Source organism: Parasteatoda tepidariorum, chromosome 1 (assembly GCF_982258835.1).
Source record: "Parasteatoda tepidariorum strain Cologne lab strain chromosome 1, Ptep-v5.0, whole genome shotgun sequence".
NCBI classification, from domain to species: domain Eukaryota; kingdom Metazoa; phylum Arthropoda; class Arachnida; order Araneae; family Theridiidae; genus Parasteatoda; species Parasteatoda tepidariorum.
Genome location: NC_141755.1, coordinates 106,487,330 through 106,504,652, shown reverse-complemented (window position 1 = coordinate 106,504,652; position 17,323 = coordinate 106,487,330). Strand labels below are relative to the sequence as shown.

Sequence of the window (17,323 nt, the reverse complement as noted above, 5' to 3'; positions counted from 1 at the left end):
GTTTCATGAAATATGAAAACAGTAAAGGAGGTGTATGTGAAGATAATTGTGTAAAAAATAAATGTAATAAAATAGATTGGTGTAAGAAATGTAAAACAGGAAAATACTTATTTTTTGATGTTGAAACCAAGCAAGATACAGGAATTCATGAAGTGAATCTAGTTATATGTCATGATTTTGATGGAAATGAAACAGAATTTAAAAATGAAAACGATTTTTGTGAATGGTTATTTAGCGAGGAACACGAAGGATATACAGTTATAGCTCATTATGGAAAAGGATTTGATTTTCAATTTTTAGCTAAATATTGTTTCAAAAAGCATATTAAAGTATTTACAATTTACCAAGGAAATAAACTAACATATATGAATGCTTATGGTTACTATATAAGATTTATTGATTCTATTAATTTTACAATGTGTGCACTTAAAAAATTTCCTAAAACATTTGGTTTAAATGAACTGGCCAAGAGTTATTTTCCTCATTTATTCAACAAACAAAAGAATCAAAATTATATTGGTAAATATCCAGATAAATATTACTATGGATATAATTATATGGTTGATGAAGACAGGAAAAAATTTGATAAATGGTATGATTCCATTAAACATGAAACTTTTGATTTCCAAAAGGAATTTATAAAATACTGTAGATCTGATGTAGATATTTTAAGAAAAGGTTGTTTAGAATTAAGAAGATTATTCTTAGTAACTGTGAATATAGATCCGTTTAAATATGTAACTTTAGCTGGTCTATGTATGGCCATTTACAGAGATAAATTCTTGAAAGAAAACACAATAGCTATTGATGAAATTGTCATTCAAAAAGATCAGTACAGTAAAAAATCAATAGCTTGGTTAGATTACATATCAAAAAAGGAAAATATTAATATACGCCATGCTTTGAATGGAGGAGAGAAAAAATTACAATTAGGTGAAAAATGTTATAAGGTAGATGGATTTTATAAAAATACAGTATTTCAATTTAATGGATGTTTCTGGCATGGATGTACCAAATGTTTCACTAGAACAAAAGTAAACACTGTTAATCAATTGCTCATGGAAGATTTATATAAACGAACTAAGAAGATCAATAAAAATATAATTGAAGCAGGTTATGAATTGGTAAATATCTGGGAGTGTGATTTTGATAATAATAAGGATATGAAAAATTACATGAAAAAAGAATGGAAGAGAGATTTTATAGAACCTTTAAATCCTAGAGATGCTTTTTATGGTGGAAGATGTGAACCTACCAAATTAAAATATGAAATGAAAAGTAATGAAAAAGGCAGATATATTGACGTATGTTCTTTATATCCTACTGTAAATTATTTTGATAACTATCCAGAAGGTCATCCAATCAAAATATTTAATCCTAAAAAATACGATGAAAATTGGTATGGATTAATAAAATGTAAAGTACTTCCACCTAGAAAATTATATCATCCAGTATTACCTTATAAAGCAGAAAAATTAATATTTTCATTATGTAGAACTTGTTCTGAAACAATAAAATGTAATCATTTCAAAACCACTTTAGAAAAGAAAAAATGTAAGCAGTGTTATGAGATAAGAAATTCTGAGTGTAAACACACTGATAACGAAAGATGTCTAATAGGAACGTGGACTACCGATGAGATCAGATTAGCTGTTAAAAAAGGATATAAAATATTGAATATATATGAGGTTTGGCATTTTGAAAATAAAACAAATGAATTGTTTAAAGAATATGTTAAAACGTTTTTAAAGATTAAACTAGAAACATGCGATAAATGGAAAAACAATTTCAAAAATGAAGAAGAATACAGACAAATAGTTAAAGAAAAATTAGATATAGAATTAGATAAAATTGAAGAAAATCCAGGTTTGAGATTCATAGCTAAAATATGTTTAAATTCTTTATGGGGTAAGTTTGGTCAAAGAAATAACATGAAACAAACTGAATATGTGATGGAAATTGAAGATTTTTATAGAATTATTCTAAATGATACTATTAAAGATTTGAATATGAATTTTTTGAATGACGATTGTGTGGAAATGAGTTATAAAATGAAAGATATATTTGAAAAAAATAACTTCAATACTAATATATATATAGCTGCTTTTACAACTAGTTCTGCCAGAATTAGATTATATGAAATGTTAGATAAATTAGGAGATAAAGTACTTTATTATGATACAGATAGTGTAGTATATATAGACGACGGAACCAATAAAATTGAAACGGGATGCATGTTAGGAGAATGGACTGATGAATTGGGAAATGATAAATATATTACATCTTGGATAGCTGGAGCCTCTAAAGATTATGGGTATAAATTAAATGATAAATCTGTATATGGAAAAGTAAAAGGATTTAAAATGTCTTATCAGAGTGAAACCATATTAGACTTTGATAATAGGGCTAAAATAATAACAGGTGAAACAGATTATTTGGATGTAGAAATCAATCAGTTTAAAATCGAAAAAGATAGAAATATTTCAAGTATTAAAACAAATAAACGTTATACCTTTGGATACGATAAACGTAGACTTTTAGATAATTATGATACTGTACCTTTTGGCTTTTAAAAAAATGTTTCTTAATAAATGGATAAGATTACAGTCATCCTAAACATTCAGGGATTTATTTTTCCCAGTCGTAAGATTGTAAGAGAGATAGGATGGGTTCATTTAAATTTACCAATCGGTGAATATATTGGCGTATTTACACCTAATTGTGAATTGAATGATCAAGAATTGAAGATTGTACGTAAATGTACTTCAGAAGTACACGGATTAAGATTTAATAGAAATAAGAATAGTTTATGGATAAATCATCAAGATGTAAAAAATTATATAAATAACCTATATCAACTATATGGTGGTACATTTGCTTATAAAGGAGGTATTTTAGAAAAAGAGATATTAGATGAATTGAATATACCATCGATTGACATTGATGTACCTAAATGTACTAAAATTTTAGGACCTGGATGTTCGTTATACAAGTGTATGTATTACAGAAATTATATTACAAAAAATGTTCTTAAATAAATGGAAGAATTTAATGACCTCAAACGATTTCCTGAAACATACAAATTAAATGAACTCGAGATAGGTAAATATAATTTAATATCATTGAGAAAAATAAATACAAAATACGGTGACTCTATTATAGCTAGATTAGAAGTAGACAATGATGAGAAAGATTTTTATCTCTCGAAATGTCATGGTGAATTATCTGATAAAGCTATAAGAAAAATTAATAGTGGAAAATATATTTTTGATTTTAAAGGTAAAAATAAATATTACGATTATGAATTACATGTAAAATAAAAAACGATATTTTCAATAAGGTTTTAATAAAATAAAAATTATTAATATAAAAATAAGAATTTTTAAATATACTGATATTTCATATAAAAATGTAAAATATTGGTCTATTTTAATTTTTTTTAATATTAAAAATAGGAAATTAATAGTAGTATATGGAAAGGGCAAAAGTGTCCTCTAGCCCCCCCCATATACTACTGATGTCACGAGAAAAGTATGAACTGCAATGTTCGAAAAGTCAGCATTCAAACGAAAAAAAAGAGCCTTAAATGTTTAAACAATTTGGAGAGCGTTTCACCGTTGCTCTGGCTCTGTGCAACAGATATTATCCTGTACAATTTTCTTCTTAACTACAGTTAGGCAATTTGGAAAAAAAATTGCTGATTATTTTGATAACACATTGTATTTAATGGCAAATTGGAAAGCTGGTTCTTTTCTTGAAAATGAAAAACTACTGCTTTTATTGTGTCCTTAAAGTTCGGGCATAAATTTGTTATGCTGTGTGCTTATTGAACACTAGTTGGACAATTGAAGACTTTGGCTCCAAAAAGTAGTTGTTTTTGCACACAAAATTATTTATAGTTGGCTTCAAATAATTTGAAACTCAATAGTTTTCTAAATGTGAGTTCAAAAATTACCTGAAATCTTATTATTGATAAGAAACTTATTACTTGTTTGTATTCAGAATTAAACATTTCATTATGGTGAACAATTCAAAAAACTGAGATTAATGGTGAAATTTCTTCTAAATTAGAATACAAATGGATGAATATTTATTAGCTTTCGTGATTTTTGTGACTTTTGTTAGTACGTTTTAGGAAAAAATAATGCAGAAAAGGAATTTACAGATTCCCTAAAAAATTCTATTTTAACACAGCTGCTTTTAAGGGAAACCTTACAGTTCTTAATAAAGTGCAACTACTGATGCAACGATCAGACATAGGATAAAAAGAACAATGTCTGACTTAACAATATTTGCATAGTGTTACATTCAATAATTAATTAGCTGTTTGGATACTAAGTGTTGAAATTAATCGTGTTTTGAATTAATTCTAGAATTGCATACCATCATTAATCATGTTCTTACCTCCCTGTAATATTATTGCGTTCTAATTCTGAACCAAAATATTTCGTTGTTGTGACCTGTCTATGAAGTTGTTTATGATTCAGATAGCGGAAGTAATTAGCCCATGCGTTCGTAATCTCTCTTTGAAACTTTCACACCTTCATAATAAGATAGCAATCCACCGTGACAAATTTATTTGTCAAATTTGGGGATGCATTCTGACTGTAGATTATTTCTAAATTTTGCTATAACTTGTACATTCTTTCAAAATGCAGTTACTTTAAGTTAAAAAGTAACTATGGAATTTTTAAAACTTTTGAAACAATAAAGCAATTGTTATGGCCATATTATTGATTGCACGTTATTTATTTTCGAAGTCGAAAGCCGATGGGATTTTTAATGTTCAACATGGTGTTCTTATTACGATAAACAAAACCCAGACGACAAATAAACTTCTAGGTCAAGCTTTAAGACAAACTCATCATCACGGAGAGCAATTTTTAAGAGTAACTCTTATTTGTGTTAGTTAAAAATACAAAACTAACTTCTCATGATAGGTCCGATACCAAGCTAATTCTTACTCTTGAATCATAAATTGCTGGAAATAATTTCTTCAATATTGTGTTTGTGTTACGGATGCTGAATATTTTATTATATATGGATGTCAAATATTTTATAATATGAAGTATTTCTTAAAATTGGAAGCGGTTATGTTTCTTGCAAGCAAAATCAGCATTTAAAGGTTATGTGATTTCCCCTCACTGTTGCCATCGTGCTCCCACTTCACCAGTATTTCCGCTGAAACATGCTGTGGGGAAAAAAAGCAGTAACTATGGTAACGGAGAGGGGAAAAGTGTGGAGAGGAAAAAAATTGCGTAGCCCTGAAATGTGTACAGTAAAACTTGTGTAAGTTGACCACTTGTGGTGCATTGTTTTATTGGTCAACTTAGACAAGTGGTCAACTTATAGAGGGGGTGGGTCATTGTTTACTTTTTCGTTTCTTATATCATGTTCCTATATATTTAATATTTTTTTGCTTGACTTAAAAATTTTATTCAGAAAATATGCAAATGAATATCTTAAGAAATGTGTTTAAACCTGAATGAACTTCAATTTGATACATATAATTCTAATATTTAATCATTTTTAAAAAAAAAAAAAATTATTTCGTTAGTTATGCATGTGAAGTGTTTAATAAATATAATTTCTTAAAATATCAGAACACGAAAACATGTAATTTGAAAACTTTGACAAAATAAAATTATTTGAACACTTTAAAATCTATTTACAACACTTAAAGATCAAAGACCATAAATAAAGGATCAACGCATATTTCAGAGCATTCATTTATTCAAATGCTCACTATTGCAACTGGAAGAGCAACTTTTCAACTAACACACCTGTTTTCAATGAACGGATGAAAGAAATGGTCAAAAGCTGACCCCTTACAGTTTCCCCTGATGGTCAACTCACAAATGGGTTTAGATAAGCTTTTTACACTATTTCACCAAACGAGTGAAATTTTAACATACATTGCAAAAATGACAGAAAAGTTTTTGAATTTTCTTTTTTCTGGTCAACTTATGAGGGGTTTAGAATAGAATTTCATAATACTCCTAGACAAAATTGACTTATTTCAGTGGTGAACATACAAGATAGACAGGTGGTCAAGCTACAAAGGTTTTGCTTCTTTATATTATATAGGAAAAATTCCGTTCTTGATAATTGAGGTCAACTTATGCAGGTGCCCAACTTACAAGGGTGGTCAACTTGGCAGGTTTCACTGTATTCTATCTGCTAAGATAGTAGGGGAAAAACAGGCTAATTGACTTGATGTTAACGAGAAAATTTATACAAAAATTTTATTAATCTTGTTGGGTTGCTTAAAGTTATCAATTCAAAAATACTAGCTCAATAAGTAACACAGATTTCGTTCAGTTTTAGTCAGATGATTTTTGTGTGACAGATACTAAATTTGAATCAGCTGTTTCCTTCTAAAGTTTAATTTAAATATAAAATATAATAAAAACATTGAATTTTTTGAAGGTTTAATTTTCAGACAAATACAGTTTATACATTTGAAACAAAATTTTATTTAAATTATGTTAATACTATTTCATTAATTTATGTTAATATTATTTAATTTATGTTAATATTATTAAATTTATGTTAATTTTATTTTGTTAATATCATTATTAAATTTGTCATTATTACTTAGTTATTAACACTTATTAATAGCTGCGTAATTTTCGAAAAATATTTCGTGGGAAAATTTATAAAAACACCATTTAGTTTTAACAAACTCTTCCTCTTGTTAAAACATGTATACATATGAGAGAATAATATAAAGTGCGGAATTTTGAGATAAAATTAACAAGTTGTCTTATTACCTTATCCTATTAGTTAATCCTTTTTGGTCGATTGAATAGTAGCTTGTCCCTTATTTTAGTCAACTTGTTTCATTATAGTACCGAAGTAATCGTATGTTAATTAACCTACAGTATTTGTATTTTATGTTTCCATTCTATATATAGTACAGAACTATATTGCCAAATTTCTTATTTTCTGTGGAAGTTTTATCTTTTGTCATAAAATCTGTCATTGGTCTAAACAAATATTGTCAACATTTTAGATATATGGTGAAGCAATCTCTTAAGTTACTAGCTGTTGATTTTCTTCCATACTGTATTTATAAAGGAGAAACACTTTTACAGGGTTTTTACTGTTAACAATTTAGTTCAGAAATGGAACTATAAGAGAAATTTTTCAAAATTTACTAACTGTAAATTTTCCTCCATGGTTGTTTTATAAAGGTAAAACTATTTTACAGGGTTTTAGCTGTCAACAATTACGATCGAAAGGAGAACGACTTTCAAAGTGAAATTTCTCAAAATTTACTAGCTTTAGAATTAAATTGAAAAAAAAAATAGATGAACACTTTTATAGGTTTTTGCTGCCAATCTAAAGAAGTATAAGAGAAATTTCTCAAAATTTACTAACTGTAAATTTTCCTCCATGGTTTTATAAAGGTGAAACTATTTTACAGAGTTTTGTTCAGTCAGATACAAAACTCTGTAAAACAGTTTCGACTTTGCTCAGAGTTATTTTACAGAAACTATTTCAACATTTTAAATCTAAAGGAGATCTATAAGAAAAATTTCTCGAAATTTACTAATTGTAGATTTCCTCCATGGTTTTATAAAGGTGAAACTATTTTACAGAGTTTTGGCAGTCATCAAATAAGAGCAAAAAGAGAACGACTGTAAAAGAGAAATTTTTCGAAAGTTACTAGCTGTAGACTTTTCTCCAAGCTGGAAAAATAAAGAATAAACACTTTTATAGGTTTTTTTCAACATTTTAGATCGAAAGGGAAACTGTAAGAGTAATTTCCCAAATTACTAACTGTGAATTTTCATCCAAATTTATTTTTAAGGTAAAGAGATATACGTTAACTGATATTCTAGATCAAAAAAATCTGTTTTATTTATTAAATATAGAACGAATTTTTTAATCTTAACTAAATTTTAATTATTTTGACTAGATTTCAAACACTTGTTTACGAAATGTAATTATTTTTAAGAAAACTATTCGATGTTTGTTCTAGGTAAGTTATTGGAAAAGAATAACTTAAAATGGTTGACAGTTTAAGAAATATAACATTAAATTTTGTAAAACAAGTACAAAAAAAGAACAATTTAAGAGCAGTGCGGATAAAGGTTTTAAGATATACTTTAATGAATTTGAGTAAGTTTTAAAGTATATATGCTGTCACTAAAAATGAATTGTGTCATGCTTTGACTTTTAATCCAAAAATGACGAAATAGATTTTAAGAGTTAGTATTACTCCTGGAATTTGAGTTTTATGCTTGTCGAAATATATAAACCTTTGACATCCATTTCAATTGTCCTGTCATAGTGTCCTGTCATGACGTTCTTACTCTATACTGAAAGACTTGTTTAATGCCAATTGCACTTGCAACATTCTTCTACTATGGACATATTTATAGTGTCACTCTGGTACTAAAGTTACTGAAATGTATTTAAAGACTTACTGTATAAATGTTTTATAATTAGGTAAAACAGAATTAAGATATTTTCAGTTGTTTTTTTTTTTAATTTTTCATCCACTAAGCTCTCAAATAGCAAATGTTTTGTGATTAAGTTACCAAGCCAAACTTTCACATGTACATAGTAATCTGAAGTAGTATCAGCTCTTATTGTGAAATAATAAAGCTTAAACATGAAAATAACACAATTACTTTATAACATTAGTTATAACTGGAAACAATATAAAACGTAAATTTGTTTCGGGGCTAAATTTTAAATTGTCAAATGAGCAATGTAATGTAAATCTGTAAATAAATTCTGCAATTACACATGCAAATAAATTCTAATTTTCGATCCAAGTAATAGATAGAATTTTCCGTGTTGAAATCTAATTCATAAAAGTAAAATAACGCAAAGAATAAAAATCACAATTAAAATTCTTTAATGAGGCATTAATTCCAAATTGACCCTCCATAATTTTACTTCCATTTCCAAATGCCCTTTCAAAACTTAGAACATTAAGGATCTAGATTTAATGACCACACTAATTAAGAAATAGTACGCTTTAAGAGCGGTTGACAGGAATTCTTTTATATTCTATTGCAATTTCTTAAGGAACAAAATTTAATTATACTCCTTAAAATGGCCATTACCCTTCACAATAGAAGGCACACGACTCAGTAATAAAAAAAGGCGCAGTAATAGAATAACTATCCGATCGCACATTCTCTAGAATATTCACGTTCGGATAAATGAAATTTGATGGTATAACATGTTTCTAATCTCATGATTTTATCATTTGTTCGATCCCAGCTTTTAGGAGAATCTTTTGTTTTAGAACAATGCTTCTTTTTTTTATTTATCTGCATAATACCAGAAAAAGTATCCTCATTAAATGTAAACTAAAGAATACGTGCTTATTTTTTTCCCCCGACTGGTGAAAAAGCATTTTAAACCTAGATACTTACCCAAGAATAGGTGAATGGGGTTTCTTTTCCATGCTTTTTAAAATTCCATTTTTGTGGTCCATTCTAGGAAAGAAGACAGAATTTTGTTAGTGCAATGAAAAGTTTGCTAAATATTTCTGACTATTGGGGTATTGCGTGGAATAGGCTGATATATCGCTAAATATTGCTATATATTTTAATAATTATAATTTAAATGATTCTGATATGTCGCAAATGCTATTTTTTTAAAACCAAAAATGCCGATTGTGTAATAAAATATCGACACGTTTAATATCGTGATAAATATCAACTTTTATAAATCAATAATTATATGTATAATTACTATATTAGTTGTGGATGTGATATATTAATATTAGAGGTTGTCTTATGATAAATACAGAATGTACGATAATTATCGAGAACTATAATTTTGCCCTCTATACTATCAACTATGTATATATACGGTATTTATAATTTATGATATTTCACGATGATACGAAATATACAATAGACGTAAGCAATGATAATATTACGATCAATAGCTATAATTATTGAGAAATTTATTTATAGTTGCTGAGTTGTAGTCTTACGATAAATAACTAATGTATTGCGTTTAAGTTTAGCGATACCATTAGGATTAATTTTGTTAATAACTATTATCGTATGTGATTTTTATAGATGTTGATGTTATTCATCGATTATATAGTATTAAAGATGATTTATAAATTGGAAAATATCATGGTCAAAAACGACAGCAATAGATATCTAATATGATAATATCAAGAGTATTATTATTGACGATAACGTACCAAGCAATGTTTAAAACATAATTAAATGTTACTTGAACTTTAAATATAACCAAGACAAATTTTTAAACAATCTGCAGAAAGCAATTGCTTTGACACTTGAGATTGACGTGACGTTCAATCTGAGGTTGGTATAGGTGAATATCATTGACTTTTTTATTTAGACTTTAGTTTATTAAAAATATTCATGTGACTTTTTCCATTGCAAAGCAACTTGAATGATTTTCTATTGTATAGCATTTTTATCTTTTCGTGGTTGGTGTAAGTTTTTTTTCTGCAGGGTGGAGGTATACTTTTTTTTTATATTGATTATGATTTTCACCAATGAATTATTATGAATTGCATGCATATAATTTTTTTTTAAAATATTCACTAATACGATAAGTTCATTTTTTTTCTAAAACTAGTTTGATTTTCTTTTTTTCCTCTTTTAATATTGGATAAATTATTCATCTTGTATTTGTAATATTTTATGGTAAATCAATTTATGGAATTGAAATTCTTTTCGAAACAAACAACTGCGTCTGGCTGATTTCTTGCGAAAAGAATACAAAAATTGCATTCCTTAGTTAACCCAATTGATAAGAATGGTTGAATAGACTAGAGTTGTTGTGATATTAGAATTTCATTAAAATTTAGAATTATTTTTTGGAGAAGCGGAAAGAAAAGTAAAATTAATTAGATTTGCACGAAAATTGCAATTAAATCACATAACGCATCTAAATGTTAGTATACATTTAGCTTTTTTCTTAGTAGTAAACAGATTAGTAAATGATTTTACAACGGGTTTTAGAGAACATGGGTAATTGCAAATCAATCGTATTGGTTGGCAAGCGAAGCAATTAAGGAGCGCTGTTCTTAAGTTAAAAATACATTACTAGTTTTTTTGGTGTGAATAAAATGGGACGAGGGTATTCGATAATGACCACTCTTAATACGCGGTTAAGGATCCTTGCATAAAACAGATTAACATTAAAACAATAAAAGATCACGAATGAATCAAATCAAATTTAATCAATAAAATCAATCTAAGCAATTAAACTATTCAGTGATGAAGGTGAAGAGGGTAGGGGAAGACCTTTTTTTTCGAAGCTATTATAAGTGCAACCTAGGGGGATAGAGAATTTTTGTTTTTATTTTAATTATTTCGTTCTTTGTATAAAAATAAATTGTTTAAGATTAGTCATGATCTTTACTTGCTCTTTTTGTAAGTATGAACCTGAATGTTTAGTAAAACAAAAAGTAATACATATGACATTAAGTTTTATATTTTAAATAAAAAATACCTGAACAAAAATATTTAAAAATTAATCACTTTTGCATCATTATTTTACACATCTTAATCTCATATACTATACTTAATCTTATCTCGTATTCTATAGTCATATTATAGTTCACATTCGAACATGTTACTTTGCACTAATTTATCTGAAATATTGAAATCAGTTTGTGGAAAACAAAACCGTACCTAATATTTATTTATAAAAACTTTAGCAACATTGCTAATTAAAAACTGGATTAATTAGATTAAAAAATAAATAAAATAAAAACATGAAAAATAAAATATTAGGGGAGCTGGAAAGTAATGTTTCGGAGCATTAAATATTCGCTAGTCTTAAAAACCAATTCATTTCTCTTGATCCATTTTCGATCCGGCATTGAAAGGTTGTTGATAACGAGGGTGAATACATTATTGGTTAAAATAAAATCTTGATAACAAATATCAAATGCACTAAAACGACATTACTTTCCGGTCCCCCTGATATGAAGCCGCAGTAGGTTAAAATTAGGGCTTTTTACAGTGACAAGTCATTGTCAAAAGTTTTGAATTTATCTCTGTTAAATTATTTTTCATGTTATTAAAAGTAAAAAAAAAGTTGTTAGTTCAGAGTTAAAATACATCATTACTAAAAAAATATAGTCATAAGAATGTTTGAAATAAAAATAGTTTTTTAATTTTCTTAAACAAATTTAAATTTAAAGTATTTTTTACAAATATAAATAAATATAAAATAAGTGTTTAATACTTAAATTAATTTAAAATATGCATTGATATATTGTGTTGAATAAATATTTACGCTTCAACGCTGAGGATCGAATCCTTAATTTCTACGTTATTAGATTCAATCTTAATTAACTTTCAATTAACTTTAAAAAAAAAATGCATTTAAGAAAAAGGCACACTATTCGTAATATACAAATCAGAATATTTAGCTCAAATAATATGTAGTTATTTTTCAAATGAAAAATGAAGATGGTTGCACAGTTCAAGTTTTAGTTAACAACAGGAAAATTCTGCGAAAACTCAACCTGTTCTTATTACTAGAGACCTCGACCGGAGTATACCTTTTCGGATTTATTTTAGCACATGTGGTTTGTTTTGTATGAGATGTCTCTGAGCTCTCAACATCAAAACCAGTTTGATTATCTGAGGAAATAGAGAAGAGTTGAAAGAAAATTATAAAAAACATAGTTTCTGCAGGCTATTTAACAGATTTTGATATTTTTCACCTTGCTTTCCTCACTAGTTTTTCATAATAAGGGTAAATTCATTTTCTTCCCTGTTTAAATATTAATTTTTGACTACAAGTTTTTGTACTTTATCAAATTACTGTTTCACAAGTATCTTTTAAATATCAAATTAATAAATATTTATAGATCCTTGTAAAAACTTAGGTCATAATTGTGATAATGTAGGTCATAAAGGAAAAAGAACTAGATAAAATGTATCTATATTTTTCAGAATACTTTTGAATTATAACAAATTTACTATTTTTTAAAAAAAGTAAAATGAAATGATCCTATTTAAAGTAAAAATAAATCTTTTTAATTGTTCTAATATGAAATAAAATGAAAGAAATAATATGAAATAAATGACTGTTTTTCGGATAAACTTTTTAATCTTAACTCATTATGCGATTCGAATCATGCCCTTAAAATGTTTAAACAACTTATTACGAAACATCGCTGTTCACAAAAATGTTAAACAAATAGCCGAGAGATTTTGAATGAAATAATATTTTTTGTTTAGAGAAATAAAAATTTAAAAGCTGTATCATATGTTTATACATAAGAGGTTTCGTTTACACAATAAATTCAAACATTATTCATAATGCATCCTGCATCAAAGCTCCAAATGGAATATTTAAAATAGTTCATTTACGCAGAAGAATATTCAAATCGAAAATTTTAATGGTTAACTTTTTCTGGGTAAATAAATCTCAAGTATTCCAAAAACTTCCGAAACGTTCTTTGTTGAAAATCGATGTTCAAACATAACCTTTTAAAAGAGCTCGTGCTTTTGTTTCATAAGGGTGAAATGCACAGAACAAATACATTATTATGAATTTCTTTAAACAAAAGTTTGGTTTCATAGGAAAAGTAATATTTACATAATGGGAAACGTAAATCGGTAAACTTTTACACTAACTGAAGCATTTTATTTCTTCTTGCTCTTAAAAATTTGATTTTGATAATTGGATGAATATTCGGATCATAATGTCGTTTTTACATTAAATTGTAGCGTTTAAACTTTTAGCTACAGCCCCCGGCCAGCTTATTAGACTCACTATAAAATTTTAATTATCGGGTGATGCTATACAGCTTTATTTTTTCAAGTGGCTGAAACCGGTTTGTTTACGTTCGTGTATCAATCCGTTAACATTGTTGTAGCGTATCTACCACTACAAAATTACAACTACAATTCACTAGTATATAAGACATGTTAACTCGACTCTATGTTGGGGTACCTTTTCATAGATGAAGGTTGACATGGTCTATAACAACTTTTCTCCCCACATTGGTGACCTTCGGACGTGATGTGAACACGCCTACCTTGGCAAAAACGCCCACTTTGATCTGGATACGCCTACATCGGCAGTAACGCCTACTTCGTTGGATGGTCCACATTGAACAGTTGACTTGCTACTTGTGACTGCATCATTATCCACCTCCTCACGCAGTTGCTACTCAGTCTCATCTCGATCACACACAACGTCGGCTTGCATACTTGTGATTACTCGACTGCTAACGGCAACAGAGGAGCGACTAAGACCGTGAAGTTAATACACCTCTCACATTCAGCACTCAAAAAATACGGTGATCTTAATACAGCTCTCCCGGCTTTGCACAAAACAGCAATGAATCAACTAGTGTCATCCATTCATCGAATTCTATCATAGCTATAATTCTGGTGGGGGAGTACTGTAGCGTATCTACCACTACAAAATTACAACTACAATTCACTAGTATATAAGACATGTTAACTCGACTCTATGTCGGGGTACCTTTTCATAGATGAAGGTTGACATGGTGTGTAACTACTCTCCCCACAATTGTAATTCACTACGATAGAAATAAATACAAATAGGAAGTATATAAAAAATCTCCTGAATAAAAAATTATTACATGTATGTTTAAATATAAAAGTACTGTATATAAACTCGTGTAAAACATGTCAAAATTAAAAAACTACAATGTGTCAAATAATTTAGTCTAATTATTATAATATACTAATACAACACCTGATATAATAAATATTCTATATTTATATAATGTATCGTGTAATTTGTCTAATTTGTCTTACTAAATAAAGTTAGAAAAAATGATAAATATTTACTTTAAGTAATTTTTTGCACGGAATTTTTTTAGATAAACAAATTTTAAAATTGAGCTAAAACTTTTAAAATCATTAAAAAAATTCCTCGAGATATAGGGGAAAAAACATAAAAAGTAAAATTTACATTAAGGGGTTTAAACTTCAGATCGCCATCTTGATCAAACTATGGGAACTGTATTTCTCTGATTGCGGCTAACCCCTATATTTTTAGGGTCAGAAATCCAACATAGAAAAGATACGTTTACTCGGAGAAAGTACGTTTCTATGTCTGATTTCGTAATTAAAAATTATAGTCTTCACTAATTAATTAGCATAATTGAAATCACCCTCTCGAATCATTAGGATTGAGTCCTAGAATAAGAAGATCCGATCATTGGACCAAAAACTAATCAGGGTGGCCCACATTTATTTTAATATTTGACTGGCTATTTCGATTTTTTCTGGTCATTATTATAGTTATTTACTGCTTAATAATTTCAAAACAGCTAACTAGCTAGATATCGTTTAAAATAGTCTTTCCTTAATTGTTGCGATATTGGATAATGTGATAGGATTGCTTTACAATGAAGAATTAACGTTTTAGGTTTTAAGGCTTCATTTTGGAATAATAATCAAATCAAAAGAGTAATAAATAGCAGGAAATAGTGAAAATGAAGGATAAGTAAACAAGGCAAGTAAATACCGTTAAATAAAAATAATTTAAAAGTAATTAAAAATTTAATTAATTTTATACTGATGACAGCCAAATGAAAATTTTTAATTAATGAACCGTACCACATGATTTTTTGGCCTATATATAATACGCAGAAAACAGTAAGAATTTGGTTTAGACTATTATACTAAGTTATGTGGTATATTATGTTATGCGTCCATGAAAAATAACTATTGGATTTAAGTCTTCTTTTTTTTTTTTTAAAAAAAAAGACTCGTTGAATAAGAGGTACCAAGTGATCTATGTAAATGACGATGTTAAGTTTCGAATTTATTTGAATTCATTAATTTATTGTTTAAAAAAAGAACAATACTCATGAAAAAAGTTTTTGAAAAAGATATTCAAATGCTATGTCCATTTTGAGCTGAGTTTATTTTTTTTTTAAACACGCATTTTGAGTTGTGCCCATTTCGAGCTACGGCCCTATTTAAAAATTCCCAGACGAATTGTTAAACGTCTTGGGAATATTGGAATCTTTTTTTTTCGATGGCATAGAAATAGTCTCACTTTCGAGGTCCTGATGTGAAGTAGTCTCTCCATTTCCAGTATTTTCCAAACATTTCTGCATCGTGGAGGGTTTGTAAGTTCTTCAGGTGTTTTGTCTCTGGTACACCGATGCACAGAATGGAACTTAATAAGAGGAGGCCTCCGAAGATGGCCATTGGAAGGAAAGGGTATTCTTCAGCCTGTTAAAAAAAAAACAATAAAAACTTAAATGCTTTGAAACTAAAGAAATTAAAAACTTAGATGTTAGGGTGTATGCAATGTGTAATCTGACCAACGGTTATTTAGATGTCTGAGATTTCGACCCTGTCTCCTCCCCCCCTTGTCAGAGGAAATATTGAACCATTTTTGGTTCAGTCAGAGTGAAAATAATCCAATGGTCGGGAGAGATAAAAAGAATAGCCCGCAACAGGTGCACGAAAAATATCTTTGTAGGCCATGGTCAATGAAAACGGGGAAGATCAAGAAATAGATGGATTGATGAGGTTGAGAGAGACAATCTTTGTTTTCGTGTCCATGGATTTTCAGATAGCAAAATCTGTATAGTTATTTACCGTTTGGCCAGACGGGCAAGCCATGCAAAATTAACGTGGCATTCAACGTGTTAACGGTAACATATACAATTATCATGCTTGAATTTCATTTTTTTTCGATCTAATTTTTATAACTGGAAATATAAGTATTTTGAATTAAAAACTTCCTCTATAATGCGTGTTCAAGAATAGTGTGATGCTTAATACTATTTAGCATTATTTAGAAACTAAAAGCACAGTTATTGTTAAAGGTGTAACAAAGTTCAGTATTGTTTAAAAATGCACATACACGTAATAGTTATTTCTTCGCGTCATTTGCAAGATTGTCTTTGTTAAGTTAACTTGGATTTAACTCGCTAGATTTTGCAAAGTGATTGTTTCTGTCATGAAACGATTTAAAAGTATTCGTCGCTTTATCGCATCTTTGTTTTGCTGCTGTCGACGAGATTATGAGGAAGAGGATTGGGCCAGATGGTCATTAATGGACAATGAATGGTTCCCAATGGACATCGATGAAATTCATACCCACTAAAAGATGTGCGTCCAGATTTATGAGTTCAAAAAAAGATTCAAGAGCAAGATAACTAAACTTTACAAATTGACTTGCTTCAGTTTTATTATGTATTGCTGTGGATTTGATCTAAATTTTGTTTCACAATTAATAATGAGAATAATTGCTTCACAGTCTGACTCTATCTTAGTGCACTGTTTTCAAAGCTTCAGACCCTCTAATCTTCAAGTGACTGATTTCATTTTACAAATGGCTTTATTTC

General features: G+C 28.3%; 1 protein-coding gene across 1 annotated transcript in view; it reads right to left on the bottom strand.

Annotated features, from left to right (window-relative positions):
• Nucleotides 1-17,323, bottom strand: part of LOC107444471 (beta-alanine transporter-like) — a 293,044-nt gene that overhangs the window by 18,397 nt on the left and 257,324 nt on the right. Inside the window, exons 9-10 of the mRNA XM_071179361.2 lie at nt 16,021-16,199; nt 9,399-9,461 (exon numbers count right to left, since the gene is read on the bottom strand). Coding sequence (XP_071035462.2) covers nt 9,399-9,461; nt 16,021-16,199 — 242 coding nt within the window. The remainder of the gene's footprint in view (nt 1-9,398; nt 9,462-16,020; nt 16,200-17,323) is intronic.